This window comes from Pelodiscus sinensis, chromosome 11, assembly GCF_052426305.1.
Source record: "Pelodiscus sinensis isolate ZL-2025 chromosome 11, ASM5242630v1, whole genome shotgun sequence".
Lineage (NCBI taxonomy): Eukaryota > Metazoa > Chordata > Testudines > Trionychidae > Pelodiscus > Pelodiscus sinensis.
The window spans coordinates 8,199,015-8,214,011 of record NC_143062.1 but is presented as its reverse complement, the minus strand read 5'-3'; the positions used below and the strand labels follow the sequence as shown (position 1 = coordinate 8,214,011).

Genomic DNA, 14,997 nt, shown 5'->3' with positions numbered 1-14,997 from the left:
CGGCTCAGTCCCAGCTTGCGCTGGGTCCAGGACCTGCTCCCGCTGCGGCTCTGCATTTAAAGTGTATTAGGAGCCAGGCAGGCATGCAGCCTGGTCCAGTTCTGGCTCACGCCAGGTCCAGGAGCTCAGACACCCCCTCTGGACAGGGGCTGCTGCCAACCTGTGCTGCTGCCTCTGTATCAGAGGCAGCAGCGTGATGTGTCAGGCAGCTGGTCCATGAGGGGAGCTGGTTTGTAAATTGGCTCCCCTTGTGGACCAGCTCCCACCTGGCACCGCGGGAGTGGGGCCGGAGTGCACTAGCTGCCAGCCCCACCCTGAAGACTATAGAATAGCTGACTAACCAATAAGAATTCATGAGGTTAATCGACTATTCAATTAACCGATATTTAACATCCCTAGGCCACACCCACGCTGCCTCCAATCATGCCGGACTGTGGATGTTTCCAGACCAGAGAGTTCCGTTCTAGCGAGGTTCAACCAGTCTAAGCATTGATCAGTAGCTATTGTGGCCCCCAGGGTCAGAGAAATCAAGCAATGGGGTCCTTCCCCAGTTTGCAGCAGGAGCTAGCTCCACAGCTGGTATTTCTGCCCGGCACAGGCAGAGCTGGCTGTTCTGTTACTAGCCTTAGTCTGCACAGGACGGGTGTCTCTGCGGCTGGAGTCTGGCTAACGGCCAGCCTGGCTAACGGCCCTTGCTGGTAGTGCTTGGGGGCACGCCCCGTGGGGTCGGATGGCTTAGGGAGGTGCTTTTCAGAGACAGCAGGGGAGTGCAGGGCAGATTTTCCAGATGGGTGTGATTCGCTGTGGGGAGACCTGGGAGTTACCTTATGGGCGGAACAAGCTGTGGGGGAAAAGCCAGGGCCCTGCTGAAGGACTCCCCAGAGGAGGGGCAGCATTAGGGATACCCCCAGCCCCTTTCCGAAGCTCTAGGGGTTGATGAAATGCCCGGGGGGATGTAGGGCCGCACCCTCGCCACGTGGGGGTTGGGAAGAGGGTTCACGGGGCTCCCCGCCGCAGGGGGCTGCAGGGCTGGGGTCTGGCTCTGGGAAGGAGCGGAGCGTTCTCAGCTTCCCCCGCTAGGTGGGGCTGTGGGGCAGGACGCGGGCGGTTCGGTGCGGCACCAGCCCGGAGAAGGCAGCGGCTGGCGGGCGCTGCGCAGTAGGGCGGTAAGTGCGGCCTCCGGGGGGCTGGGGTGGGCTCCGCGCCGCGGGGAGGCCCTGGCGGGCACGGCTCGGGGCGCAGGGCGGCTGGGCCGGGGCCGATGGTCCCGATGCAGAAGGGCCGGGCAGGGGCGCGCCCGGGGGACCCGCGCGGGGCAGGGGCGCACAGGCCCGGACTCGCACCGGCAGCGGGGGGGAACGTGGAGCGGGCGGCGCACGGCGGGGGCCCGGGGCCGGCTGTCTGGGAGCGCCCGTGGCGTGGCTGGAGGCGGGCAGTGGGAGGGGAAGCGGCTGGTAAATAAAGGCGTGTCCCGGGACACTCGGGCAGAGCTGGGCCGGGCCGCCCCGAGCCTCTCCCTGCGCCTGGCCGGGCGCCTCCCGGGGCTCGCCACCTGCCCGGATGCGCCCTGGCGGGGTGAGGCTCCAGGCTGCCCCGAGGGAGCAGGTGACCGGGCCGCTGTGTGCAGGCCGGGCAGGCGAGCATGGCCCCAAGGGCGCAGGTGACAGGCTGCTCTGTGCAGGCCGGCCATGGCACGTGTCTCTGCAGCGGATTCCCGGCCAGAGCGGGTCGTGCTGGGCTCAGGCCTGGCCTCTCTCTCGGAGGCGCTGCGTAGGCTGGACCCGCGCCTGGCGGAGACGCCGGCAGGGTGGGCACCCTGGATGCCAAGGTGGCGCCCACGCAGCGCTGGGTGGTGAAGATGAGAGAGCTGGCTCGGGGCAGCCAGGACGCACAGTTGCGGCTGGAAGAACTGGGGGCGGGCCCGGAGTGTCCGGATCCTTGGGGTCCTGGCCACGTTGGGTGACACAGACCTGGCCCCTTCTTGGAAACTCCGGTGCCAGCTTCCCTGGGCTCCGCTGCGATGCCGGAAATGTCCCAGCTTCCCCCGAAGTGGCAAGGGCACTGGGCCTCTCCGATGCTTGGGCCCGTAAGAGAATTCTGCGCTGCCCAATTCCAAGGCCACCAGGTCTCCTCCTCCCCCGACCTCAGCTGTGCCACGCGCCAGGCGGCAGTGCCTCGTGGCGCTCAAGCAGGAGTTGGCGAGGGAGGGGGCTCGGGTATATGTCCTGCACCCTGCCAGACTGAAGGTCTGGCGCGGGGGCAAACCTACGTCTTCAGAGACTGCCTGTCCGTGGCCCACCTCCTGCACGAGATCAGACAAACGTAGTTGGGGCAGAGAGCGCGAACGGCTGGGGCAGGGCCGCCGGGAGAGCCACATGACCTAGGGGCATGCTCAAGAAGAGGGGAGTCGTGTTTGCCCTCACCTGGTAGGTGGAGGAGCCGCTTGGGGAAGGGGGAGCTTCAGATAACTGAGGGATGGAGCATCTAAGCCTGGAGGCTCCCCTGAGTTTGGTCTGCCTGGCTATGGTGGCATTCCTCCTCCGCCCTTGTGTGCCTGATTATCAGCTCTTGGAAGCAAGGACTGTCTGCTCTGCTCTGAGTTGGTACCGTCCCTCGCATCTATTCATCGTGGACGGTGGCGCAGCCGAGGGAGGCCCCGCCCCTTCCACCTAAAGCCACGCCCCTTCACATCCTTCCCTCCCCTCACCCTTCAGCCAAGCCCCACCCAACCCCAGCTGAGGGCCTGGGCAGGACCCCGGCCTTCCCCCAGCACGGCTGGACAACGCAGGCAATTTTGGGGAGGCAGTGCCTTCTCTTGCCTGCATTACCTGCCTCCCGTGGGCCTCACTCCTCTGTGAAAGCCCCTGGCCTCAGTCTTGCTGGGCATTGTAAAGCCGCTGATGGCTGCATGCCAGGGGCTCTTGTGAAGGGCATTGGGGGCTCCCTGGAGGCGTCAGTCGCTTGCACCTGGCTGGCAGAGCAGTTTTGAGTCAGGACATGATTGACATGGGCCAGGGCCCCTCTCCCCTCCAGGTGACCTGCTCAAACCCCAGCTGGGATGGTGGGTCCTAGCAGGCGAGTTTGTGGAGAATTCCCGCCCCCTCCCCCCCCAGGAGACTGGCCTCTGCTTTCTCCCTATCGCTGGGTCCCTTGCCCCGGGCTGGGGAAGCCTTCGCTGCCCCAGCACCTGCCCTGTGCAAAGGGCTGGCAGTGCCCTGCAAAGGAGGAGAGCCAGGGCTGTATGAGATGTGACGGCTGAGTGGTAGGAGGGGGAGGTGCATCTGGGAGCAGCTCCCTGTGGCCCAGCCAGGTGCCTGCAATAGCCCATAATGGGGGGGGGGGGGGGAATTGAATGCTACCGTGGGGGGGAGGGAGCGTGCTGCCTGCCGCGTGGGATCGGGGGTGCGGCGTGCCTGGGGTGGGGATGGAACGCTCGGCCGGGAAGGTTTGGGCGGTTGGGAGGGCCGGGCGGGGACAGGGACAGGGACTGTTGGGGTGGCAGGCAGGGGGGTGATCCGTGTTGCGGCCCGAGGGGGACAGAGAAACCCCGGATCTGGGGCCGAGCGGGCTGTGAATGCCACAGGCGGGAGGGGCCTGTTTGTTACACTCTTCCTCCGCACAGCGCCCCCTGCACCAGCGGGGCCCCGGGGTGGGGGAGAAGTGCGGGGAGGGCGGCTGTCACTGCCTAGCATGGGATGGGGGTCCCTGCCCAGCCGGCCTCTGTGGGGCATGGCCAGGATGGTGGCTAGGAGAGGGGAGGGAGGGGCTAGTCAGAGGCTGGTTGCCCGGGCCTGAGGGGGCTCGGCCTAGTGCCTGTCACCAGCCTTTCTGCGCCCTGCCACCTTTCCCCCGTTATCTCCTCTGGCCTGTGAGCATGCCTGAGCCTCGGGGGTAAAGGAGACCCCCGGAAAGCTGGGGCCAGAATCCACGCCCTGGAAGTGGGGGGGAGGGTGCTCTTGATGGGGAGGTTGCCCTGGCAACGACTGAGTCCGTGGCGGGGCCTTGTCGCGCCGTCGGAGCCGGCGCTCGGCCCCTCACCGCTGTCCACCCCTTTCAGAACGGAGGCCCATGGCTTTGATCCGCAACCGGCTGGGCCTGCTGGTCCTCGGCGTCCTGGTCACCTTCGTCCTCTACCTGCTGCTCCCGGCCATCCAGCACGAGCGGTTCCCAGCCAGGGCAGGCAGCCCCAAGCCCCAGCCCCGGGCAGAGAAGAGCCAGCGAGAGGCCAATGCCACCATCCTAACGGGGACCGTCGCCGGGAGCCCGGCCGTCTCCTACAGAGAAGGCTTCCTGCTCCAGAGAGCTGGCACGCCCAGCCCCAACAGGTGGGTTGGGCTCCTGGCCTCCGAGCTGGAGCCGGGTGCCCTGGGCAGCCATTCTGGACTCGGCACTTGTATCCGAGCCCCCAGGATGACCAGTCCCAGAGGGTCGTGTCCCCGGCGCCTGTCCCACATTGTAACTGCTCTTAAAGGTTGTGCTTGTGAGAGGCACAGGGGAGAAAAGGCAACACGCTGCGTTGATTGAAACAGGACGAAAAGCAGGGTGTGCATTCCCGCCCGTGGTGCATAGGTGCCAGTCTGTTGTGGATCAAGTCCGTCTTCCCGGCCAGGCAGGACTGGCTGAGTGAGGATTCGGGGTCTTTCGAGGCTTCTCTGAGGCTTGCAGGACCCAACTCGGGTTAATGGCCAGACCTCCCCTCCTTCTACATGTCAGTTCCCATTAGCGCCTGTGGGTTTTGCAGGTCATGCTGCAATCTTCCACCCCTAGTTCCCCTTCGATGGCTATTGTCAGCTTTCCCATCCTTGTCTGGTTTGGCTCACTCTGGGGGGTGGTCCTGCCTGTTCCCAGGTGAGTCAATGCTGCTACTTTCATTCAGACCAGGCTTAAGGGATGTTTCCTTCAAGGTTCCCACTTCTGGACCACCTGGGTGTTGGTGATGGCTTTCCCACTCCCCCTCCCCTCCTGCACTCACACCGCTCCCTTGTGCATAGATTGCTAGTCGCCACAGGAACAGCACAAAGAACGCAATCTTCCACAACTCCGTTTGTGATGCAGACAAGGGGGACGACTTAATCTGTAACGCTAACAGGAAGCAAGGCCTTCCAGTAAACACTGTGCAATCATGAAGCACCCAGAGCTTTTAAGCAAGTCATCGTACGTCATACGTATATTCTTATGTCAGTACTCAAAGATTCCCTTTTTGGGCTCCAAAACGGCCATCCTATGGACAGTGCAGGGACGGGGGCTTTCTTTGTTTCCTGTGCGACGCGGGTTGGTGAGCTCTGAAGCTGTGGCTGCCCCTCCCCAGAGGTGGCTGCACTTCTCAGTTGGGGGAAGTGCCTGCCCTCTGTTCGGATCTGGCTGCTCCTTGCTGAGTCTGGAGCAGCTGATCCAGAAGCCACCCTGGATCTGAGTAGATAATGGTTGTGGGGTGTGACCGTGCCCCCGTCCTTGGTCCGTCTTGGGGGGCGGTCACTCGTCTTTTCGGTCAATTAGTCTAGTCTCGGGCGACGATCCCGTTTATGGTTATTGTTCCCTCGGGAGGAGGGAAGGAAGGGGGGCCTGGGCCCACCCTCACTCCCGGGCCCCAGCCCAGGGCCCTGAGGACGGAGACTATCCGCAAGTCTCTGTCCGACTGGCGGGAGAGTGCCCCATAACACACCAGCCCACGGGCTATTTTGCCGCCCTGCCCTGGGCTACTTCCTTCCTCTCCCCTACCCCGTCTCCAGGGTGTCGGTGTTCACACCGTCAGCTCCTCCTGCCGGGACTGTAGACGTCTCTGCGGCTCCTCCGCCGTTGGGGAGTACTCCCGCAGCCTCCTCGCGCTCCCCCCCTTCTCCTGCAGCCGGCCAGCTTTTAAAAATCCCCGCCGGCCCGGGGGGGGTTACGCGCCCCGCCCCCTTTCGCGTCCGCCGCGGTGCGCCCTCTTTCCTCCCGCCTCCCTGGCAGGGCCACGTCCCGCTCAGCTGTGCCGCGGCGTCTCTCCAGCTGAGCGGCGGCGCCAATCAGCTGAGTCGTGGCAGCCGGCACAGCGGCGGTAGGTGCCTCGCTGCCCTTCTGCAAGGGCACAAAGTCTTGGGGGTTGGGTGCAGGGTCTCGGCGCCCCGTCACATGGGGGGATACAGAGGACCCCCCAGGACTGCTTCCCCCATGTGCTGACAGCCACTGACACTTGCCTCTTTACTCTCTGAGGCTTCTCACCACTCTGTCCTGCTGCCAGACCCCCTGGTCTTCCCCAGCCAAGATGTGACGACGCGTTGGGATTTTCCCATCTCCTGCACCCCCGAAATGGCATGAACAGACTCCACCAGCCAGTAGAATGGAGGTTGTTTATTGTTCCTCCAGCACAGCGCAGCACAGATGTAATCTGGTTACAGAAACTGGGGCTAAGAGGCCTCAGTGCCCCCCTTGAGATAGGGGAGTCCCAGCCCCCCTCCCTAGCTCCTTCTTCCCTGCCTTCCAGCCAGGAATTAACTCCCCCTCTTCCAGCCCTGCCCACAGCCAGGGCAGCATTCCACCTCCCCTTGTTTCTCCCCATGGGGGGCCGCAGGTCAGACAGGTTTTTGAGTCACCTTTGCATAATGAGGTTTTCCCTGCTGGGTCTTGCTCCAGACAGCAGAGGTCACCACAGCCCAGCAAGTACCCCCACTACGTGTCACAAGGCACCGAGCTGAGACCCCTACCCACCCTGGAGCAGTACAGACCCTGAAACTCTTCAGGTTCAAGGAAAGAGCAGTTTTGGGCCCACGCCCCAACTGGGATCAGAGCCCCACATGAATGATTCGGGTAAACCCCCTTTAGTAATGAAAGGGGGAATGTACACACAGATTGCCCCCCCCTAGTAACAATTATTTACACTGGGCTTGGTGGTAAATAAAAGTGATTGTAGGATTTAAGTGGCTGCAAGTGAAAACAGGCAGAGCCAAGTGAATTACACATTTAAAATAACCAACACACAGCTAATTGTGAAACTAAAACCTCAGTACAAACTCACCCTAAAACTGTTCTTATTCCAGCTAAGCCTTCCAACCAGAGACAGTTCCTCTCCCTCGGGTGCCCGGTTCATTTTCTGGGGAGTGCCAGGCCAGCCAGCCAAACTGCTCGCTTGCCGTTGTTTTATAGATTCCTACCTCGGGCAGCAATGCTGTTCCTACATTCCACCCTTACATGGGAAATCACAGCTGGTCAGACACTGCCACTTGGGGGGCGCTGCCCGACTTCCTAAGACCAACCACTGCTAAGACTTAAAGGACAAAGAAGACTGTTCATGGGTCATCTAGACGTTGAGGATAACACCCTTGATGGCTTTCATTTGCACATTTAAAACCATAGAGTGTTCCTTACTACATGGCTACGTCTCGACTGGCATGATTTTACACAAATGCTTTTAACGGAAAAGTTTTCCGTTAAAAGCATTTTCGGAAAAGCGCGTCTAGATGGGCATGGACGCTTTTCCACAAAAGCACTTTTTGCGGAAAAGCGTCTGTGGCCAATCTAGATGCGCTTTTGCGCAAAAAAAGCCCCAATCACCATTTTCGAGATCGGGGCTTTTTTGCACAAAACAAATCTGAGCTGTCGACACTGGCCCTTTTGCGCAAAAGGACTTTTGCCCGAACGGGAGCAGCATAGTATTTCCGCAAGAACGCTGACAATCTTACATGAGATCATCAGTGTTCTTGCGGAAATTCAAGCTGCTTTTGCGGAAAAACTTGCCAGTCTGGACGCAGCCCATATTTTTAATTTTACACCTAAGAATGATACACACACCAAAATAATATTTTGACCAAAGCATCTCTGAGTGATGTATATTTGTGTCCATAAGTCCATTTCATAAAGTATGAGGGGGGCTGTCTGTCACAAGCGTGACACGCACAACATAGGGTCTGCCATCCGAAAGCCCCAAACTCTGCTCCTGGTAAACACAAAAACAGCCTCTGTTTTCTTCACTCAGCGCACAGTCAACCTGTGGAACTCCTTGCCACAGGATGTGGTGAAGGCTAGGACTTTAACAGGGTTCAAAAAAGAGCTCGATAGATTCATGGAGGTTAGGTCCATCGATGGCTATTAGGAATGGTGTCCCTAGTCTCTGTCTGGAGGTGGGTGACGGGAGGGATCACGCGAGGATTCCCTGTTCTGTTCCCTCCCTCCGGGGCAACTGGTATTGGCCACTCTGGGCAGACAGGACCCTGGGCTGGATGGGCCGTTGGTCTGACCCCGCGTGGCCGTTCTGACGGTCTCTGTTGTGCTCTGCAGGCTGGAGGTGGTTCTGCTGCACGGCCAGGCCTTCACTTCTAAGACGTGGGAGGAGCTGGGGACGCTGGCTCTGCTGACAGAGGAAGGCTATCGCGCCGTTGCCCTCGACATGCCTGGTAGGAGTCTGCTGCCCACGTTGCCGAGTTCATTTCTGCCTGCCCACGTGGCTGCCTCCCTGGCACGCACCAGCTGGCTGGTGGGCAGAGGAAATGATTGACGAGTCCTGTGCCTCCGGGAGGGGTCAGTTTCAGGGAGCCAGGCGTTGGAGTGGTGCTCATCATGCAGACCGTGCCTGCATCCCGGATCCGCTTCCCTCCCGGGGTGCTGGGCAGAAGGCTGGGCCTTCGTCAGTTTCACGTGGCCCTGGAGACGTGGCAGGGCTAGCTAATGTGGGTCCTGCTGGCATCCAGCCCCAGCCCAGGGGCTATTAACGGGGAGGGGCCTGTCAGTGCCACCCGGTCCCGTGCACAATGGTGCAGGGCAAGGCCAGGTGTAGTTGGCAGCAGAGCAGCCTCCAACAGCATGAACGTGCTGTCCCCATGCGTGTGGCCCCCGGGAGATCCGTCGCAGCGGCCCCTCGCCCGGCGGGGGTAGAGGTTAGGAGAGGGAACCCTTCCTGCTGCTCGGGGCTCGCCATGCAGACACCGTTGCCTGGGCCTGGGGGCGCCTAACCCCTCCTCCTTGGCAGGCTACGGCCAGTCCCCGCCGTCCGACGCCGTCTCCACGGAGCAGGGCCGCGTGGCCTTTCTGCAGTGGGTGCTGAAGGAGCTGGGCCTCCGGCGCCCAGTTCTGATCAGCCCGTCCATGAGCGGCCGCTACGCCGTCCCCTTCGTCCTGCGGCACGGGGCCCAGCTGCGGGGCTTTGTGCCCATCGCGCCCGTGGGCACCCAGGAGTACCCGGCGCAGCAGTACCAGCAGGTCCAGGTAGGGCTGGGCTGGGCGGGGGTGGGGGTGGGGTGTCCAGGTTTGGGACCGCAGCCAGCTCCCGCCTTCTCGGGGGCTGAGGCTGGGGAGGGGCCTTGCGCAGGCTCCCTGGGGCGGGTGCATGGGAAGGGCAGCCCCAGGCCCCATGCTTGCTGTGGGGGAGGAGGGAAGGAGACTGCAGGCACCAAGCTGTCTGAGGCTGGGGCCCCACGTGCCCTGGGCCTAGTCCCAAGTTCCCTTATGCGCCGTGTGGGGGGGGAGAAGGGTCGTGGCCTCTGGCTCCCCAGGGCCCTGAGGTGCACTCTGCCTGGACTTGTCTGCTGTGGCTCGGGGCTCCGCTGCCCTCGTGCCTCGCGGGCTGGGCTGGCCGGGGAGTGGGGGGAATGCAGGCAGGCCAGGGTATGCACAGGGCTTGCTGGGGGGGGGAAGAGGAGAGGAGGCAGAAATGGGAACAGGAGGCAAGGGGGGGTGCAGGCAGGCCAGGGGCTGCAGGTGGGCAGGAATGGGTACAGAGCAGTCTGGGGGGGTGGAGGTGGGCCGGGGTGGCCCAAGCGGGCTAGGGGGGCACAGGGCAGGCTAAAGGGGTGCAGAGTGGGCCGGGGTGGCCCAGGCGGGCTAGGGGGGCACAGGGCAGGCTAAAGGGGTGCAGAGTGGGCCGGGGTGGCCCAGGCAGGCTAGGGGGGCACAGGGCAGGCTAAAGGGGTGCAGAGTGGGCCGGGGTGGCCCAGGCGGGCTAGGGGGGCACAGGGCAGGCTAAGGGGGTGCAGAGTGGGCCGGGGTGGCCCAGGCGGGCTAGGGGGGCACAGGGCAGGCTAAGGGGGTGCAGAGTGGGCCGGGGTGGCCCAGGCGGGCTAGGGGGGCACAGGGCAGGCTAAGGGGGTGCAGAGTGGGCTGGGGTGGCCCGGGCGGGCTAGGGGGGCACAGGGCAGGCTAAGGGGGTGCAGAGTGGGCCGGGGTGGCCCGGGCGGGCTAGGGGGGCACAGGGCAGGCTAAAGGGGTGCAGAGTGGGCCGGGGTGGCCAGGCGGGCTAGGGGGGCACAGGGCAGGCTAAAGGGGTGCAGAGTGGGCCGGGGTGGCCCAGGCGGGCTAGGGGGGCACAGGGCAGGCTAAAGGGGTGCAGAGTGGGCCGGGGTGGCCCAGGCAGGCTAGGGGGGCACAGGGCAGGCTAAAGGGGTGCAGAGTGGGCCGGGGTGGCCCAGGCGGGCTAGGGGGGCACAGGGCAGGCTAAGGGGGTGCAGAGTGGGCCGGGGTGGCCCAGGCGGGCTAGGGGGGCACAGGGCAGGCTAAGGGGGTGCAGAGTGGGCTGGGGTGGCCCGGGCGGGCTAGGGGGGCACAGGGCAGGCTAAGGGGGTGCAGAGTGGGCCGGGGTGGCCCGGGCGGGCTAGGGGGGCACAGGGCAGGCTAAAGGGGTGCAGAGTGGGCCGGGGTGGCCAGGCGGGCTAGGGGGGCACAGGGCAGGCTAAAGGGGTGCAGAGTGGACCGGGGTGGCCCAGGCAGGCTAGGGAGGCACAGGGCAGGCTAAGGGGGTGCAGAGTGGACCGGGGTGTCCCAGGTGGGCTAGGGGGGCACAGGGCAGGCTATGGGGGTGCAGAGTGGGCCGGGGTGGCCCAGGCGGGCTAGGGGGGTGCAGAGTGGGCCAGGGTGGCCCAGGCAGGCTTGGGGGGCACAGGGCAGGCTAAGGGGATGCAGAGTGGGCCGGGGTGGCCAGGCGGGATAGGGGGGCACAGGGCAGGCTAAAGGGGTGCAGAGTGGGCCGGGGTGGCCCAGGCAGGCTAGGGAGGCACAGGGCAGGCTAAGGGGGTGCAGAGTGGGCCGGGGTGGCCAGGCGGGATAGGGGGGCACAGGGCAGGCTAAAGGGGTGCAGAGTGGGCCGGGGTGGCCCAGGCAGGCTAGGGAGGCACAGGGCAGGCTAAGGGGGTGCAGAGTGGGCCGGGGTGGCCAGGCGGGATAGGGGGGCACAGGGCAGGCTAAAGGGGTGCAGAGTGGGCCGGGGTGGCCCAGGCAGGCTAGGGAGGCACAGGGCAGGCTAAGGGGGTGCAGAGTGGGCCGGGGTGGCCAGGCGGGCTAGGGGGGCACAGGGCAGGCTAAAGGGGTGCAGAGTGGGCCGGGGTGGCCAGGCGGGCTAGGGAGGCACAGGGCAGGCTAAGGGGGTGCAGAGTGGGCCGGGGTGGCCCAGGCGGGCTAGGGGGGCACAGGGCAGGCTAAGGGGGTGCAGAGTGGGCCGGGGTGGCCCAGGCGGGCTAGGGGGGTGCAGAGTGGGCCAGGGTGGCCCAGGCAGGCTGGGGGGCACAGGGCAGGCTAAGGGGGTGCAGAGTGGGCCAGGGTGGCCCAGGCAGGCTAGGGGGGCACAGGGCAGGCTAAGGGGGTGCAGAGTGGGCCAGGGTGGCCCAGGCGAGCTAGGAGGGTGTAGAGCGGGCTGAGAGGGGCGCAGGTAGGCAGGGGTGGGCATGGGGGTGGGGAGTGCAGGCAAGCCAGGTGGGCAGGGGAGGGCATGGGGGTGCAGGTGGGCCAAGGGGTGGGTGCAGGGCGGTCTGGGGGTGCAGGGAAGGCCGGGGGCCGTTGCCCGCCTCCGGGGGTGGCAGCGCAGGTCTGGTGTCCGACGCCGTCTCCGTGTCTCTGCAGACGCCGACTCTGATCATCTCTGGCGAGCGCGACACCAGCCTGGGCGCCCAGTCCCTGCAGAGCCTGCGGCAGCTCCCCAAGCACAGGGCGGTGGTGCTGCCCGACGCCGGCCACGCCTGCTACCTGGAGAAGCCGCGGGAGTTCCACGAGGCGCTGCTCACCTTCCTGGGCGAGCTGCCGTGAGCGGGGGCCCTGCGGGGCCGGGACGCTGCCACCGTGGCCCCGTCTCTGCCGGACTTCTCCAGGGGCGGGGAGTTCTTACGCCGCTGGCTGGTTGCGCTGTGACGCGGGGAGGGCGCCTCCTTTCCTGCTCGGTGGGTGCCGCAGCCTCCGCCGGGGATGTGCCAGCTGCCGGGACTCCGCCCGCGGAGGGACACGGACACGGGAGGTTACCGGCCCCCACCAGCTTCCGGCCACGCTTTCCTGTTGCACAGTCCTCGTGTTCCTAGCGGTCTCGCCCCCCCGCCCCGCCTCTCTGCAGGGAGCCCTCGCCAGGGCTCTGGGCCGTGGCTGCTGAGTGCCGGGCTGGCACGTCCGCCCGAGGGGTGGGCACAGGCAAGGTGAGCTGGGGGTGGGTGGTTGGGGGGGCTCTTGGCGGGAGCTGGGGGGCAGCGGGGCCCAGGCCCCACCAGTGGCTCCACTGGGTTGGCGGGTGTGTCTGGTTGGTTGCAGAGGTGTTAAGTGGGCTCTGTGCCCCGGGCCAGTGGCATGTTCCCCGGCGTGATTGATTTTAGTTTTCACCCCCGATGGGTGAAGTTCCCGAGCCAGGCCTGGGGAGGGGTCTCTTTGGAGGAGTCTGTTACAAGGCCAATAAACCACTTGTATGGCGCTCGCTGGGCCTGTCCGTCTCTGGCTGTCGGCCCGCCCTCCCCAGGCGGTGAGTCATTCCTGCCCCCGGCGCTGCGAGGGAGGAGGCAGGAAAGGCCGAGTCCTTACCCGGTGAAGCCAGCCTCCAGGGGGGCCTGACCACACCGATTCGTTCCCTGCGTGCTGCGTTCCACCCCAGACCTGGCTGCATTTCAAGAGGCGAACCTGGGGAAGTCTGATACCGCAGCTTCTGAAGTGAACCCTGCCGGAGACCCTCTGGGGCTGCTGTCGCTAGCCGCGCGAGGGGTACGTTCCAGTCCCACCGTCGTTCGGAAGCCCACTCCTGCTCGCCTTCGTCTAGACGCCCGTTCAGCAAGACGTGGGCCTTGATGGCAGGTTTCCAGGCAGGATCTGGGGTGGATCTCGGCAGCAGCACACCACGGCTGGGAGTAGGGGAGTAGGTGTACAAATAGTGATTCGTCCCTAATGCGTTCCACCCCCACAGCTCTGCACCCCAGTAACCACTGGCCTCCCCATGCAGCTAGGGGTAGGGGAGAGCGCTAACCCTGGCTTAGAGATGGGGAAACTGAGGCAGGCGTGGCATGACTTGCTCAAGGCTAGAGAGGGGGTCTGGTCCAGGAGCAGAACTCAGGATCTCCTGGCAGCCGGTCCTATGCTTGGACTGCTCTGAAGTTAAGGTGCCCCCCTGGTTGGGGCTGCCGGGCTGCTGCCGGGGGAGCATGGGAAAGAGGAGCGAACGACAAGCATTACAGGGGAATGGAGACGCTCTCTGCCTGGCGTAACTGGCCTGGGCTGGAGCAGATGGGGGCAGGGATGGTCTGGAAAGGGGGTGTTCAGTGACAAGCTGCCGGGAGCTCGAGGGGCCCCAGGAAAGGGATGTTCTAAGCTGGGCTGTTCTCATAAAGGGGGGGAGCCGGCTTCAGAGAGGGGAGAGAACCTCTGCAGGCCTCTGGGGCAGAGAGGGAGCAAGGCGGCCCAGGTAGGACCCTATTTGGGCTTAGGGAGAGGTGCAGGGTAGGGAGGCCTGGGGCCCTCCTCCAAGCGGAGTTCAAAGCCTCCAGGCAAATCGTGGCCTGGGAGGGGAGAGAGCTGCTAACCCCATGGGGGCAGGGGCACTGTTTTGTGTCTGACTGTCGGGCAGAGGCCCCAGTTGAAGGCGTCCGACTGTTCCACGGCCCGAGTTTAAGGCTACTAAAGGGCACTGCTGATGCCCCACAAGGGGCGTGAATCTGGAGGCATGCGGCCGGAGAGCCAGGCGTCCCACGGAGCAGGACGTGACACCGCCACAAGGGGGCGCTGCAGCAAGGTGAGCCCCGGCTGCAACACAAGGGGGCGCTCTGGGACAGGGAGCCCCCTTCCAGTGAGTGGCAGGTGTTTAGCGGGGGCACACTGCCCTTTCCCCCTCTGCAGGTCCCAGGCGGCTTGGCACTGGGGGGGCAGGGGCCAGAAGTGGGGAAAGCAGCCCCCGAAGGGCTGAGGGGAAGGCAAAAGAAGGAGAGGGGGAAGGAAGCCCACCCCCACTTCCCCTTGCTCCCCACCCGCCAAGGTAGCTTATTGCTAGACTTCAGTAAGGGATTTGACAGTCTCGCATGACCGTACCAATAAACGAGGGAAATACAACCTAGATGGGGCTACTGTAGGGTGGGTGCGTAACCGGCTGGAGAACCGTTCCCAGAGAGTTATCAATGGATCCCATCATGCTGGACGTGGGGTTCCACAGGGGTCAGTTTTGGGACCAGTTCTGTTCAGTATCTTCATCAACAGTTTAGATGACGGCATAGAGAGGAAGCTTTTAAGCTTGTGGATGATACCAAGCTGGGAGGGGTTGCAGCTGGTTTGGAGGACAGGGTCATCATTCGAAATGGGCTGAGGGAAAGAGGATGACGTTCGATCAAGACACATGCAAAGTCCACCACGTGTGTGAAACTGACTGCTCCGCCCTGCACAACGGGAAGTCACCGCATAGGAAGGAGTTCTGCGGCAAGGGGTCATTGCGACCCACGGGTTAAACGTGCCAACAGTGTGACGCTAGCAAGAAAAGCAAACGTGATTCTGGGCTGTATTAACAGGTGTGCGGTGAGCAAGACACGAGAAATTCTTCCGCTCTGCTCTGCGCTGATGAGGCTTCAATTGGAGGATTGTGCCCAGTTCAGGGCCCCACGTTTCAGGAAAGGTGGAGAAACCGGAGAGGATCCAGAGAAGAACAACAAAAATGATTCAAGGTCTAGAAACCATGAGCTATGTGGGAAGGCTGAAAGAACTGGGTTTGTTTAGTCTGGAAGAGAAGACTGAGAGGGGACATAACAGCTTTCAAGTACCAAAAGGGTGTGTCAAGGAGGAGGGAGAAAAATTGTTCTCCTTGGTTTCTGG

At 63.8% G+C, this 14,997-nt stretch overlaps 1 protein-coding gene across 1 annotated transcript; it reads left to right on the top strand.

Moving 5' to 3' along the window:
* Positions 1 to 953: 953 nt before the first annotated feature.
* ABHD14A (abhydrolase domain containing 14A) lies at positions 954 to 12,628 on the top strand. The gene is made up of 5 exons (XM_075939489.2): positions 954 to 1,166; positions 4,058 to 4,325; positions 8,254 to 8,369; positions 8,942 to 9,177; positions 11,800 to 12,628. The coding sequence occupies exons 2-5, from the start codon at positions 4,069 to 4,071 to the stop codon at positions 11,980 to 11,982; spliced, it is 792 nt and encodes a 263-aa protein (XP_075795604.2). The 5' UTR covers positions 954 to 1,166; positions 4,058 to 4,068; the 3' UTR covers positions 11,983 to 12,628.
* The last annotated feature ends 2,369 nt before the right edge of the window (positions 12,629 to 14,997 follow it).